This window comes from Nyctereutes procyonoides, unplaced genomic scaffold (genome assembly GCF_905146905.1).
Source record: "Nyctereutes procyonoides isolate TBG_1078 unplaced genomic scaffold, NYPRO_anot_genome, whole genome shotgun sequence".
Lineage (NCBI taxonomy): Eukaryota > Metazoa > Chordata > Mammalia > Carnivora > Canidae > Nyctereutes > Nyctereutes procyonoides.
In genome coordinates this window covers 25,922,760-25,935,926 of record NW_026575120.1, presented here as the reverse complement: position 1 = coordinate 25,935,926, position 13,167 = coordinate 25,922,760, and the positions used below count along the sequence as shown (strand labels likewise).

Below are 13,167 nucleotides of genomic sequence, written 5' to 3'. Positions count from 1 at the left end.
TAGAGGTGGTCACCCTGCCCTGCTCTCCATGCCTGGCACCCAGGGCAGCCTCCCAAAGTCTCTAGGGGGAAGGGACCCAGGAGACAACTTTCTCAGCCCCAAGTGGTGGGTTCCCTGCCCTGGATGTTGGGGGCCCAGCAAGATGCGTGGAGAGAGGGTGTGGTTTGGTCTCCCTGCCCACTGCCCTAACTTTGATCCCAAGTGAGAGCAGTCCGACACAAAGGCCAAACCCACTCAGGTTGAACAGGGGGACCCTCCTTCAGGGTCAGTGGCTCCTGGTCGGACCTCCACCCAGAGCGTGCAGTCCTGGGGGATACTGGGCACACGGGGGCTAGGAGCAGAGTGCTCACCTCCGACTGCTCGGCCTGCACCCCGACCCACCCTGAGCAAGAGGCTGGACTCAGTTTACCCCCTGGTCCCTTCTCATGCGGAGCCCAAGCCAAGAAGCGGCGTCAGCTGGACTTTTCCCGGATGTTTGCAATCACTGATTCCAAAGAGGGCCTTAGCCGCAGGCAGTAGGGAAGCCAAGAGCCTATTTACAAAAATGCTCATTTTACATGTCAGGGGGCACAGACTGGGGTGCAGGTCACCCTCTCCTGTGTTGCCAGGCTGCCCCCAGAAGCCTGTATAGCTGAGCAGGCCCTGGGGCTCGGGAAGTTGGGGTTCATCCCAGTGTCACCCTGGCGCCCTGAGCCACCCTCGGGAAGGAGCATTCGGTCCCTTGTGCACTTGCCATTCCCTCAGCGTTCGCTGGGGAACCTAAAAGGAGAGATGACAAGGGGACAGATTCTTTGGGTCAGGGGCAGTGCGGGCAGATGGCACCCACAGGGTCCCCTCAGATCTGGGGAGCGCCTTTCATATCCAATGACCTCCCAACAGCCCTTAGCACCCCAGCAAACGAGGAGCTAGACTTGTGTTTTTATTGTGGGAAAACAAACAGAGCCTAAAGTTTCCCGTTGGAATCGCTTCTCAGCGGAGGGTTCCGCGGCCCGGAGGACATTTCCACGGCTGTGCAGCCAGCACCCCCACCATCATCCCCAGAACGTCTCTGTTTTCCCAAACCCAAACTCTGGAGCGAAGTTTTGAAAAGCCTCTCACCCTGCAGGTTTTAATTGGAAACCCACATGATGAGGCACCTGGGTGGCTCAGTGGCTGAGCGTCTGCCTTTGGCTCAGGGTGTGATCCCAGGGTCCTGGCATCAAGTCCTGCATCGGGCTCCCTGCATGGAGCCTGCTTCTCCCTCTGCCTGTGTCTCTGCCTCTCTCTGTGTCTCGCACGAATAAATACATAAAATCTTAAAAAAAAAGTAGAGAAACCTCAGATGGTTTCTTGAGGGGAACAAAGATACGTATGTAGGGGCCCAAGGGGAGTCCTGCCAGTGGAGCAAAGGCAGAGAGACACAGGAGGCCTTCCGCAGAGAACAGGGCAAGCCTGCAGGATCGCAGGCCTCCAGCTGGGTCACCTGCGGTGGGGGGCTGGCGGCGGGGTGGGGGGGGTGGGGGGGTGGGGGATGTCCCTCCAGACACCCCGGGGCCAGCCTCCCCAGCCCCTCTGCAGGCAGGCCGGAACATCTGCGTCTTCAAAGGGAAAGGTTTTTCCTGTGGTCTGACTGGGCCTGCGGGGCAGCGGATCCCTGGGGGGCAGGGGCCGAGGCTGAGGCCTGGAGGGATGGCTCTGAGACAGTCGTGGCTTCCCAGACCCAAACCGCAGGAGTGGGGACACAAGTATGTGAAGCATGTGTGACTCTCCTCAGAAGGCACCGGCCCTGGGCCTACCAACCCCCTGGACCAGCTTCAGACAAATTACAAGCCTGCCCACAAGCACGTCGGTGGGAATCTTGTTTTTCTTCGTTCACACAGAAAGCAGATTTGCTGACAGATTAGGGAGCAGGGGGCTGGGGTGAGGGGAGGTCACCCAGGGGCGCAGGCCTTTTGGTGAAGCATTAAATCACCAGTTAATGAGGTGCCACTTTGCTTTTCCTCAGCACTGGGGGAAGGGGAAAAGTTCAGGAGGAACCTAAAGTATGCTTGGAAGGGCTGTAAGACCTGCCCCCTGCCCTGGGCCCCACCCCCACCGCAGGCTGCCGGACCCCAGGGAGGGCTTCCTCAATAACCAACCCCCAGGAGGGGGTGCTGCTGCTAACCCCATGGGCCAGCAGGGGAAATCGAGGCACAGGCCAGGGACCTGTCTGAGGTCACATCTTAGGGAGTCAAGGCGGAATCCTGTCAGGACCAGGCCCAGAGCTGGCTCTTAAGGCTCCCATTTACTTTTCTCTGCAACCCGACATACTGGGGGACATTGAGCGCCTCACCTACACCCAAGGACCCACATTTGTGAGGCACCTTCTCATGGGCCACTTGCTTGGCTTCTACGACCGTATATAGTTGGAACAACAGACAGGTTTGCACCCATTTCACAGAGCAGGACACTGAGGCCTGAAGCTGTCTGATCTGTGATATGGGCTGAAATGTATACCCCCCCAATTCATATATTGTCCCCCTTGGAACCTCAGAAGGTGACTGTATTTGGAGACAGGATCTTAGAAGGTGCAATTAAGTCAAAATGAGGTTGTTCACCTAGACCCTAGTCCAAAGCGACTGGTGTCCCTGTAAGTGGAGATTAGGATGCAGACCCACACAGACCTCTTGATCTTGGATATTTAGCCTCCAGAACGGTGAGGAGGTCAATTTCTGTTGTCCAAGGCCCCAGTGGTGGTGTTTGATACGGCAGCCCAAACTGCCTAGGACGCTTGCCCCCAGTTCACACCGGGGGTACAGAAGGCCGGTCCTGCTTCTCTCCACAGGCTCCAGGGTAAGGACCCCCCACTCCCCTTCCTCTCTGGTCACAGGGGGTGCAAGGGATGATGCTCTGAGCATGTGATGGCTCCTGGGTGGGGTGACACTTACTTTATTGTAAAATCTTCCTCAATTGCAAATGTGAGCGAGTATAGTGGGCTGGTTGGGAGCCAAGGTCAGCCAGGGTTTGAATCCTGACCATGTGTGAACTTGGGCAAGTTGCCTGAACTGTCTCCTCGTTTGCAGGGGGGATGATCAGAGTATCACAATCTTGAGGTTACTGTACATAGTCGGTAAGGTTACTGAGGGCATCAGCACAGGGCCTTTGGTCAGTGCTCCATAAATGCTCAATGGCTGTCATCACCGTCAGGAGGTACAGGGCTGTGGGACCCTGGAAGCCTAGGGCCAGCTGGAACTGTTGGCCCTCCTGTCCCAGACCTGGATGGAGGATCAGGGGGCCAGCCGAGCAGGGACAGGGTCCTAGCCATCCCAGCAGGGCAGGGCCAAACCAGCAGAGGTCAGGCTGACTGAATCCACACCAGAAAGTTCCACCTCCCCAAACAAACTGGCCGAGAAGTGAAAAACAAGAGCCTGATTTCATACAAATGCTCTTCCCAACTCATACATGGGGTCAGTGTATCTGAATGTTGATTCGTTCTGGGCTTAGAGATGTGAACTGGTTTGCTGTTGGTCTGTGGTGGTTTCTTCAAGGTCATGACTGAGCCTTCACGTGGAGGGAGGGTCCGGATGGAAAGGGTCTGCCCCTGGCAGCCCTCAATCCCACAGGGGTTTCCAGGGCTTCCTCTCTGGGCTGCAGGAGGTGGACTGGGGTGTTTGGGGGGCGAGGCACGCATACAGATGGCAGGATGGCAGCCCCCTCTCTGTCCTGGGCAGGTGGATGGTCACCCAGGGGTGTAACTCCTAGGCTAAGAGGGGTCCCCCAGCAGACTCCCGGGGCCCCAATGCCTTTGCTACCCAGATTGTGGGAAGCATTCCCCAGGGTGAACTGTGGGAGAATGTGGTGAGAACGTAATGACTCACCCTTCCCACTTCTGTCTCAGTGGGGGATGTGGGGTGCAGGGGTGGGACCTAGAAGTGGGGCAACTGTGCCCTCACAGTTTACCAGGACAGCCTCCCACACTCTTCCTCACTCAGAACCCTCAGCAGTTTTGGTTTTCTTTCAGGGACCCTGCTTCCCGCCCTAAACCCTGGCTTCCATGCCTACCACCACCCAGCCTGTCCACAGCTCAATTCCAGGGTTCTAGTCCTTTCCATAGAAAAGGAATGGCCAGCCTAAAGGGGTCCTTCCCAGTTGGGACCCCTGTCACCTACTTGGAAAAGAACAAGCAAGGTATATGGTGAGGAGGGGATGGGAGCCTGTGTGGCCAGTCAAGAGGCAAACTGTGGGGTGCCAAGGAACCTCAGGATCACAGAGTATGGGGGTCTGGAACGCGGAACCATGAGCTTGAGCCAATGGTTAGAACTCTTGGGAGCAAGACATGCGGCCGCAGCCCCTGACCCCTCTTCCAGCCAGGGGCCTTGGCCTGAGTGCTGTGGGGAAGACATCTTTGGGGTCCCTGTCTCCACGGATGTGTCCAAGTGTCCAGTGCCCTTGTGTGCTCGGGAGCCCAGCCCCCAGGAGAGGACCTGTGTAGCAGGAACATCTCCACCTCCACCTGAACAGCCAGGGTCAGTCCAGGCTGCTCTGTGGTTCAGGACTCTGGTGGTGTTGGCGGTGGTGGCGGGGGAGCTTCAGGCAGGGAGATGCGGTTAGCTGGGCCACTTCTGGTGTCCAGCAGCTCCAGGAGGGGGAGCAGAGGCCAGGGCAGGGCTCCTCTCCATCGAGCCCACCCCCAACAGGGTGGACCCAGCATCCTGGAGGGGTCCCAGGCCACAGAGGAGTTCCACAGATTCTCCCAGGGGGGCGAAAGGAGCCAGACCCCTGGGTCTGCCTGGCCCCGTGAGCAGACTGGGGGCCCAAGTGATGCTCCACACTCCCTTCACCCTGAAGCTCCTTCCAAGTCTCCTCCTCCATTCCCTCTCAGGCCACATGTTTGTGCATCTTCCAAGCCCCCAGGCCAGGATATAAGGGGCAATGTGTCCCTAAGGTCCAGCCCATCCTTCCAGAGGGGTCTTCTCTGTAAACCCCAAGGCCACGATCAGCCGGGGAGGCAGATTCATGAACCCTGGGTCAGGCTCTTGGCTGCGGAGCAGACCACATGGCCTGGCAGCCCCGAGCTGCTGAGTCAGGGAGAGGCACAGCCAGGAGGGAGCTAGGCCCCAGCGGCAGACCCCCTGAGGCCTGCCCCCACCCCCATCACTTCTCTTCCATCCTCTCTGACTGATCCAGGGCTCAGGGCCAGGGAGAGGAAGTGCCTGGACCCTCGCCTGGCTCCTCCGGAAGCTTGCTCCCATTCAGGGCATGAGCTTTTCACGTGTCAAAGGAAAGCGTTCCATTCTGTGACCCTGAGATACCTTCCAGCTCTTGTGTTCCCCACTGGCTGCCTCACAGCACCCTCTGTCACCCTCCTGGCCAGGGCCTGGGGAGCCCCACTGGTGTCCCCCGTCAGGGAGGCGCAGGGAAATCACTCAGGCCAGCTCAGCTCTCCGCTTTCATGATGTTTTATTCCCTAGGTATGAGCCCTAGGAGGGGCTGGAGTGACTGGCCCTCTTCCCCTGCATGCCCTGGTCCTGACCGGCTAGAAGAAGTTGACCACCCTGCGGAGTGACTGGATGCGGGCGCTGTGGGCCTCCCAGTCCGAGAAGCTGCGGAAGTCACCCCGCTCCACCAGGTACATGCGGCCGCGGTAGTTGGGCTCCTCGTACAGCACCCACCTGAGGTCAGAGGGAGGCCAGGTGACCACGGACTCCCTCCCTCCCTCCCTCCCTCCCTGGCAGGGAGAGAAGGCCTCCCACCCGGCCTGCCACACTTCCTGGCCCAGGTGGGATCTGGAGCCCGAGCTGAGGGGCAGAAGTTGCAGGGGGCACCCTGGACGAGCCCCCTTGTCATACCTGCCTGTTCTCAGACTGGCCTCTCCCCTCACTCTGATGCTCCCCTTCGTCTCACCAGGGATAGAAAACAGCTCTTCCACCATAGGAAGCAAAGGGGGACTACACACCCAGATCTGGTTGCTGGGATCCCTTCAGGTCCAGGCTGTGGGGTGCTCTGAGTCTGACTTGGCAGTAGCCGTAACCATTCTGGCTCTCCCGCCCCAAAGCACTCTGCTGTTGTTGAAACTTTCTTCCCCTGAGACACAGAATTTATGAGCCCATCCAGCCCGAGGTCACAGGGCGCACTGAGCTGCCTGCTTAGGGCAGCTTCCCCAGCTCTCCCTCACCTGTCTTGGTGGGCCTCCATCCCCATCCTGACGCCACATCTGGTGCCGGGTACAGTCTGCACAAGTGTCAGGGGTCAGGAATGAGGAGGGAGGCCCAGCATGTGAGCTGCAGGGGAGCTCAGGGCCAACCTGGTTAATTGGGCCTTCCCCCAGCCCCAGCCTCCCCGCGCCCCGGCCCCACTGTGCCCAAACTGCTGCCCTCCCCTGCCTGGGAGGCTCAGGCCTGAGGCCACGGGGAGCATATGCAGGAGTCCTCAAAAGGAAGAAGAGAGGACTAGCTGGGCCTCCTCAGTAAACCTCCCTCCAAGTCTTCCCTCCCGCTGTGACCCTGTGAGTTTGGGGACCTGCCACAAAGAGGAAGAATTGTGCCCTTGGCAGGAAGTAGGGAGAGTGATGTGGCACAAAAGCCTCTAGGGCGATCCCAGCAGACCCCAGGAAAGGCCTCGAAGGAGGTCACATCCAGACCAGGTGCTCCAGGCCATCGCCATCTGGGCAGCTTCTCCTTGCCAAGGGCTTTTTTATTTATTTTTTCTTTTTAACTTTAAAGTCACAGGAGACAAAGGGTGAGCACTCTGGAGGGAGAGTGGGGCCCTGGGTCCAAGTGTGGGGTTGGCCACACGCAGTCTCTGAATCTCCTTTTCTTCCTGGGGAAATCAAGAACTACAGGAGATCCCCTGCCCTGTGGTCCAAACTCTTGGCTCCTACCTTCCCATCTTTCTTCTCAAGATGCCCCGGGAGCCCCCCAGGGTGGGTAGATGGGGTGGCAGCTCAGGTCTCAGGACACCTTCCATGCAAAGGTGTGACTGCTGCCTCTTGAGACACAATTTGGCCTGCAGCTTTCCAGGCAAACTATTGTTCTGGAATTCAACCCCCCAAATCGGTCCCCGCATACCATCAACTTAGGACAGAGGGGGTTCCGGAGAGGCAGAGAAAGGCAGCAGGACACAATGAGTCCTGGATGGAACCTGAGTGACAGAGATAGCAGGGAGGGAGCAGAGTTCCCCTGGGGTTCTGGGTCAGAGGCCCCGGGATGCAGCAGCCATCAGGCTGCCCTGGGGACAGGTAGAAGGTCCAGGTCTTCCCTGGCTCAGTCACTATCTTCATTCAGCCTCTCCCAGGACCACTCTCTCTTGAACCTCTTAGGGTGTTTCCTCATCCAAACCTCAGACACAAAGGCAGTAACTGGATCCCTTAGCTGCCATGACACGAGCCACGTTCCTGGAAACTGAGTGGGGCTCTTCTGCCGATGGGATGGGGCTGAGGTCTTGGGAGGCTCTGCTCTTGACAATGGACACGGATGTGAAGCCAACACCTGGCTGCAGTCCCAGCTGTGCCACTCACAAGCGGGGCAAGCTAACTGAACCTCAGCATGCTCCTCTGTAAGAGGGGGTAACACTACCCACTGGCTAGATGAATGGGACACCATGAAGACATGGCCAACCGGAGCATGCCCAGGGGTCATCAAGCTTCTAACAGCCGCTGGGCATGATGGGAGTAGAGGCTGCCCCTGGCTGATGTCAGAACCGAGTATGCAGGGGCCGACAGAAGCCAGGCTAGCACGGAGTTCTAATGACTCTCTTGCAGCAGGGCAGACAAGCCCCTGTGTGCCTGGGCAAAACCCCCCTGGCCACAATCTGTCCACCAGAAGTAAGCCACCATGATGTCCATCTCCTGGAAGGACTGTGTGCTGGGGGTTTGCCCACTTGGCAGGAGAGGTCCAATCAGGGATCCACCTTGCGGAGTAAGTAGGGGATGTGCAGGGTGGGCAGGGCTACCCTTCTCAGAGCAGGCTTCTCCTGGCTCAAGCAGACCACAGAGATCAGACCCATGAGATCAGATGAATCGCAGAGAACCAGTCGTTTGCAAAGTGCCCTCCTATCTCTGTGCCTACTGTGGAGGGCATCTCCCTTCGGGGAGCCCCACAGCTCCTCACTCATGCCTTCTCGAGCCATGAAGAAGCCACCTCCTTGCTTGGCTGGGGTATAGGAGGCAGCTGAGGCAGGGGATGGGCCTCCAAGGCAGGGGACAGGCTGTACCCCTGCTGCGGTCTGACCCACCCTGCAGCCTCCCCATACCTGGCTGGGCTGTGGTCAGCGGCCTTGTGGCCTCTACTTACGCTCCATCCCCGTACACCTTGATGGCATTGACGCAGTTCTTGGACCAGCCCTGACTTGGCAGGCAGGGGCAGTCATCCTGAAACTCCAGGCACTGGCCAGTAAAGTTGCAGCCCTCGAAGATTTCCAGGCGGTAGTTCTCTCCATGCTGCATGCCCCGTGGGAGTGGAGAAAGGAAGGAAGGAAGGCAAAGAGCACGGGTGGCCCGGGTGGCCAGGAACTCAGAGTTGCCCAGGGCTCTGGGCACCAAGGAGTTCCAGTGCTGGGGGGGCCAGTGAGTGCCCACCACCCCAACACAAGCGTCAACACAGCACTCTGCTTGTTCTGGCACATGTGATCTGGTTGGATGAAAGGGGTCTCTCACTTTAAAAAGCTTCAGAGCCCCTGGACCAGTCCCTCATACCTACCCTGGGGCCATAGGCCATGGGCAAGCCTTTAAATGATAATATTTTACAAACTGTAATAGGACCTTTTATTAAAACATGAAGCCAAAAATCTAAAACAAATAACAGGGATCTCATTTGCTGAAATCCCTGCTGGCTCACTGGGATGACAACGTGTAGCTCCCTATAAGATTCCCTGCATTTCCAAAAGACAGAGAAGGGCCAGCTCCCAACTGGCTCTGGTGCCGACAGGGGCTGGGTCTGCATCCCAGCTGGCCCTAAAGATAGCTTTTACAAGAACAGCATTCGATAAATACCTAGGATATTTTTCATATAAATAGTATTACGCAATATCCAGAGCCAGCCATGTCAATTCCTTTTTCCAAATGTCTATGGCCCGGTGGAAATACTAAGAAAGCATTCTTACAATTTGAGATGCCAAAGCCCAGCTGGTTTTGTAACTCATGTAGAAAAGAGAAAGGGCCCATATACACGAGGCCCCTTCCCTGGGGCTCCTCAGATGTTCACTAGTACCGCCTGGCCCCCACATCCAGGGAAATGTTCTTCTATGGACATGGGGCTGAAGTCTCTGATGAGACACTGGTTCAGGAGTCAGCCATTTCCCACATGACCACCTGGACCTCCCAGCAGCTCAGTTAGCACTTGTAACGGGAAAATTCTAAGGAATGGGAATGCTCGGTCCTCAACCTGCATATGGGTAGTGACGCCCCTCATATGCTCTCCCTGCACACATCCGGCCACACTGTGAGATGACAACCACTTGTGTGGTTCCAAGAGACCTGCCCCAAACTCTGAGGATGGGCTGGTGACCTAGGCTTCCTCCTTCAGTCATTCTACTGTCAGAGCATCAAGGTCTCTTGAAAAGCACAACAAGATGACCTGCCCGGGTGGATACACCAGGCCCAAATCAGCTAAATTCTCCCCTGTCTGGTTGCAAATCCAAACTTCAAATATTTCCAACAGCCTTTAAGTGAAAAATTCAGCAAGAGGGATCCCTGGGTGGCGCAGTGGTTTAGCGCCTGCCTTTGGCCCAGGGCGCGATCCTGGAGACCCGGGATCGAATCCCACATCGGGCTCCCGGTGCATGGAGCCTGCTTCTCTCTCTGCCTCTCTCTCTCTCTCTCTCTCTCTCTCTCTCTGTGACTATCATAAATAAACTAAAAAAAAAAAAAAAATTCAGCAAGATGTTGGGATCGGAAATGGAAGGCGGTTCCCTGATACCTGCCTATCAGTATGTAGGTATGAAAACTTCCAGGAGCTCTGCGGCTCAGCCCCATGCCATCCCACACACGAGGCTGTGGTGGGTGGGTCGGCATGGGGGCATCTCTCCATCTCAAACATCACACAGGCTTATCAGATCTTCAAGTTGGGAGGGCCATGTTCCCAGATGATCTGTCCCACGTCTGAGCAGCACGGATCCTTGGTCCCTCCGGCAGGAAGCCCCCAGCCCGAGCCCCACTCACCATTCCTATGGGCCGGCAGGAGGCCATGTGGTCGTTGTGGCCATTCCAGCGGAGGAAGTCAGGGTAGTCTCCGTGCTCCAGGATAAACTGCTGGCCCCGGAAGTCGGGGTGATCAAAACAGACCCAGGCGCCGCTCTCCACGCGGATGGAGTTCACCCGATTCATGAAGCCTCGGTCCTGGAAGTTGTCACAGTCCCCATAGACCTCCAGCTTCCGCCCGGTGAAGTGCTTGCCCTCATAGAGGATGATCTAGAAAGGCCAGGTCAGAGGGCTTGAGGTCAGGGGCTTCTCTCTCTTCAGTCTGGGGAGCAGACCACCGGCGTCCAACACCTGGATTGAGCCCTAATTCCCAGGCCTGCTGTGCAATGTAGGTGCACAACACCGTTAATGGGGGGAAAGAACACTTGGATGTTGGGTCGAGGTCAGACCAGGGCCTGGGCCTCCCCTCCCCAGGGGCTCACAGTTGAGCAAATTTCCGAAGATATCTGGGAATAAGAATTCCCCCCTTTGTCCCTGGGCCCATTTGAAAACCAGCTGTTTTCAAATTCCCATTGCATTTTTTTAAGACTCACTTTGTGTTGTTAAAACATAACATCCAAGGAAATGTTTTCAGGAGAGAGCATGTCACTCACAACCCCACCATTGTAACCAAACACTGAACTTTCAGAAAGTCAGGTTCCTGGGACTGGGCCCTGCAGCAGGAGAGACTGGATGTGTAAGGGAGCACAGTCAGGGCCTGGTGCGGGGATTAATGGCTAAAAAGGGTTTTTTTGTTTTTGTTTTTTTTTCAACGTAACTCATCCCTTTGTTTCCTGGGCCACTCCTTTGGGTGACAGCATGTGTCAGAGCTGGAGTGTTACCAACTCAGCGGTCAGTTCAGACACAGCATCCTATGGCAAAGTAGCACAGACAGCTTCTCCTTGTCCCTAAACTAAACAACATGAACTCTATGGGCCCTGCCGTTCATTTTCTGCCACAGAGCCTGAAATTCCAGCCACACAAGAACTCTTTGGGTTTCAAGAACTGTGCTCCCAGATGGGCCCTGGCAAAGTACAAATCGTGTGGCCTGGGGGCTGGTAAGTGATGTCATCTCCTGCCCTGTCCCGGATGATTACCCTTCCTGCCCCCTAGGCAGAAGCTTTGAGAGCCAGGGGGTCACTCCCCAGCTCTCCCTGTCCCTCTGGGGCGCCCCCGGCGAGGGTGGGGGCGCGGGGAGCACGATTGGCTCTTGGGGTTGTTTGTTACTGAAGCATAACCAAGCCTGTGCGGACTGAGCAATGTTCTCACCCGCTAAACTTGACCCTAGGCCCTGGAGACCTAAGGCTGCATCAGACCCGCGAGGGGAGGGGCAGAGAATGGGTGGATCCGATTTGCCGCCTTTGTGGACAAGGCAGGTGTGGGCGACGGCCCAGAGATGTCCGGGAGTACTGGTGACCCCCCGGGCTCCAAGATCCCTCAAACCTCCGCAGAGCCAGGGCTGGAGGTTGGGGGGGAGATGGGAGACGGAGACCCAGCCCCCTCCCACAGCAGAGAGGCCCTCAGCCAGGGCAGGGCCCGGCCGCCGAGTCTGGGGGGGGGGGGGGAGTTACGCCAGTTTGGCCCAGGCTTGCCAGACGCGAAGGGCGCCTCGGTGACAGTTCGGCCCCGCGGCCGGGTGCGCGGAGCGGCGGCGGGTGGGGGGCGGCGCGGGCGGCGTCTGCTACGGTCCCGCGGGGCCGGGAGGGGCCCCACTCACCTTCCCCGAGCGCTGCGCCATGGTGCGCCCTGCCCGCCGCGGCCCGCCCCTATATAGCGGGCGGCAGCCTTGCTGGCTCAGCGCCGCCCCGGACAAAAGATTTGCTGGCCGGGGCGTTAGTGCTGTCGACTGCGCTAAGCCCGCGAGGGGCCGCCCCGCCCCGTCCGAGGACCGAACCCCCTACCCCCGCCCGCCGGCGCCGCCGCCGCCGCGAGCCCCGCGGTGCGCCCCGCCCCTGCCCGCGGTCGGTCGGCTGCCTGCGGGGTCACGGCGGCCCCGCGAGCCCCAGCCAGGCCGCCCCCCCGCCCGCCATCCCTGCTGAGTCAGGGGCACGCGTGCACACACACGCACACGTGCACACACGTGCACACACACCGGTCCGTTGCGTCTCTAGCGCCCCGCTTCTGCAAAGTGCTGCCCCCCCTCCTCCTCCGGCACCAAGCATTCCCTGACCTCCCGTCCCGTCCCCTCCCTTTCTCACCTGGTTCCCCGCGCTCAAGTTTTACTGAGGTTTTTCTCTGGTCCAAGGATGGAACCCAGCTGGGGGGGGGGGCAGTGTGCCCCCAGCCCACCTTCCACTCCAGGCACCCAATCACAGGTGTCATGTTGTTCTCACCTACCTCTTCCGTCCTAGGTTCTTGCTCCCCGGATGCTGCCTCCACCCCCAGTCAGTGCTCATCCTTTTTTTTTTTTTTTTAAAGATTTTATTTATTTATTCACGAGAGATAGAGGCAGAGACACAGGCAGAGGGAGAAGCAGGCTCCATGCATGGAGCCTGATGTGGGACTTGATCCCAGGACTCCAGGACCATGCCCTGGGTTGAAGGCAGGCACTAAACCGCTGAGCCACCCAGGGATCCCCTCAGTGCTCATCCTTGATCCCCTTCTGTATTACCTGCTCTGTTCCAAGGCCCACGCTAGTGGTCCACAGTGTTCTGCACCCAGACCACCCTGGACGACAAGGTGGGTTTACAAAAGCAGGCAGCCCCCTTCCAGGGTGAGATTTTCTCAGGGCATAGAAGGTCTTGGCACTCGACAAAGGCTCAAAGATGGTGAAGTGAACAGAGTCAACATTGAGTTCACGAGATGCAGCTCCCAGATTACTGGGGGGTGGGTGGGACATGAGATGTGTGTACATAAAACAATGAGTATGGTTACCTGGGGCTAGGGGCCAGCTCTGAGATCAAAGCAGAGAGAGCTCTTCTGCGTAGGGGTGACCCTGGGGTGCTTCACGGAGGGCAGAAGCAGCAGGTCCTCCCAATTTACAGATGAGACACTTCAGACTCAGAAGAGGAGGTCACACAATTCTTGGGGCACAG

General features: G+C 57.8%; 1 protein-coding gene across 2 annotated transcripts; it reads right to left on the bottom strand.

Moving 5' to 3' along the window:
• Positions 1-5,415: 5,415 nt before the first annotated feature.
• On the bottom strand, positions 5,416-12,413 carry CRYGN (crystallin gamma N). Of its 2 annotated transcripts, none has more exons than XM_055335459.1 (4): positions 12,331-12,413; positions 10,115-10,363; positions 8,250-8,395; positions 5,416-5,630 (listed from the first exon to the last, which is right to left on the bottom strand). In XM_055335459.1, exons 2-4 carry the CDS (start codon positions 10,277-10,279, stop codon positions 5,495-5,497), a joined length of 447 nt encoding a protein of 148 aa, XP_055191434.1. In that variant the 5' UTR covers positions 10,280-10,363; positions 12,331-12,413; the 3' UTR covers positions 5,416-5,494. The 2 variants fall into 2 exon arrangements, with proteins under 2 accessions (XP_055191434.1, XP_055191432.1); XM_055335457.1 differs by lacking the exon at positions 12,331-12,413 and adding an exon at positions 11,850-11,962.
• Positions 12,414-13,167: the final 754 nt, after the last annotated feature.

Excerpts from the sequence above, each read along its gene's own strand:
- CRYGN (XM_055335457.1), bottom strand. The coding sequence starts at position 11,870 with ATGGCGCAGCGCTCGGGGAAG. Across the intron at positions 8,396-10,114 it reads CCTGCCGGCCCATAGGAATG|CATGGAGAGAACTACCGCCT; the intron begins GTGAGTGGGGCT and ends CGGGGCATGCAG. Across the intron at positions 5,631-8,249 it reads AAGGTGTACGGGGATGGAGC|GTGGGTGCTGTACGAGGAGC; the intron begins GTAAGTAGAGGC and ends CTCTGACCTCAG.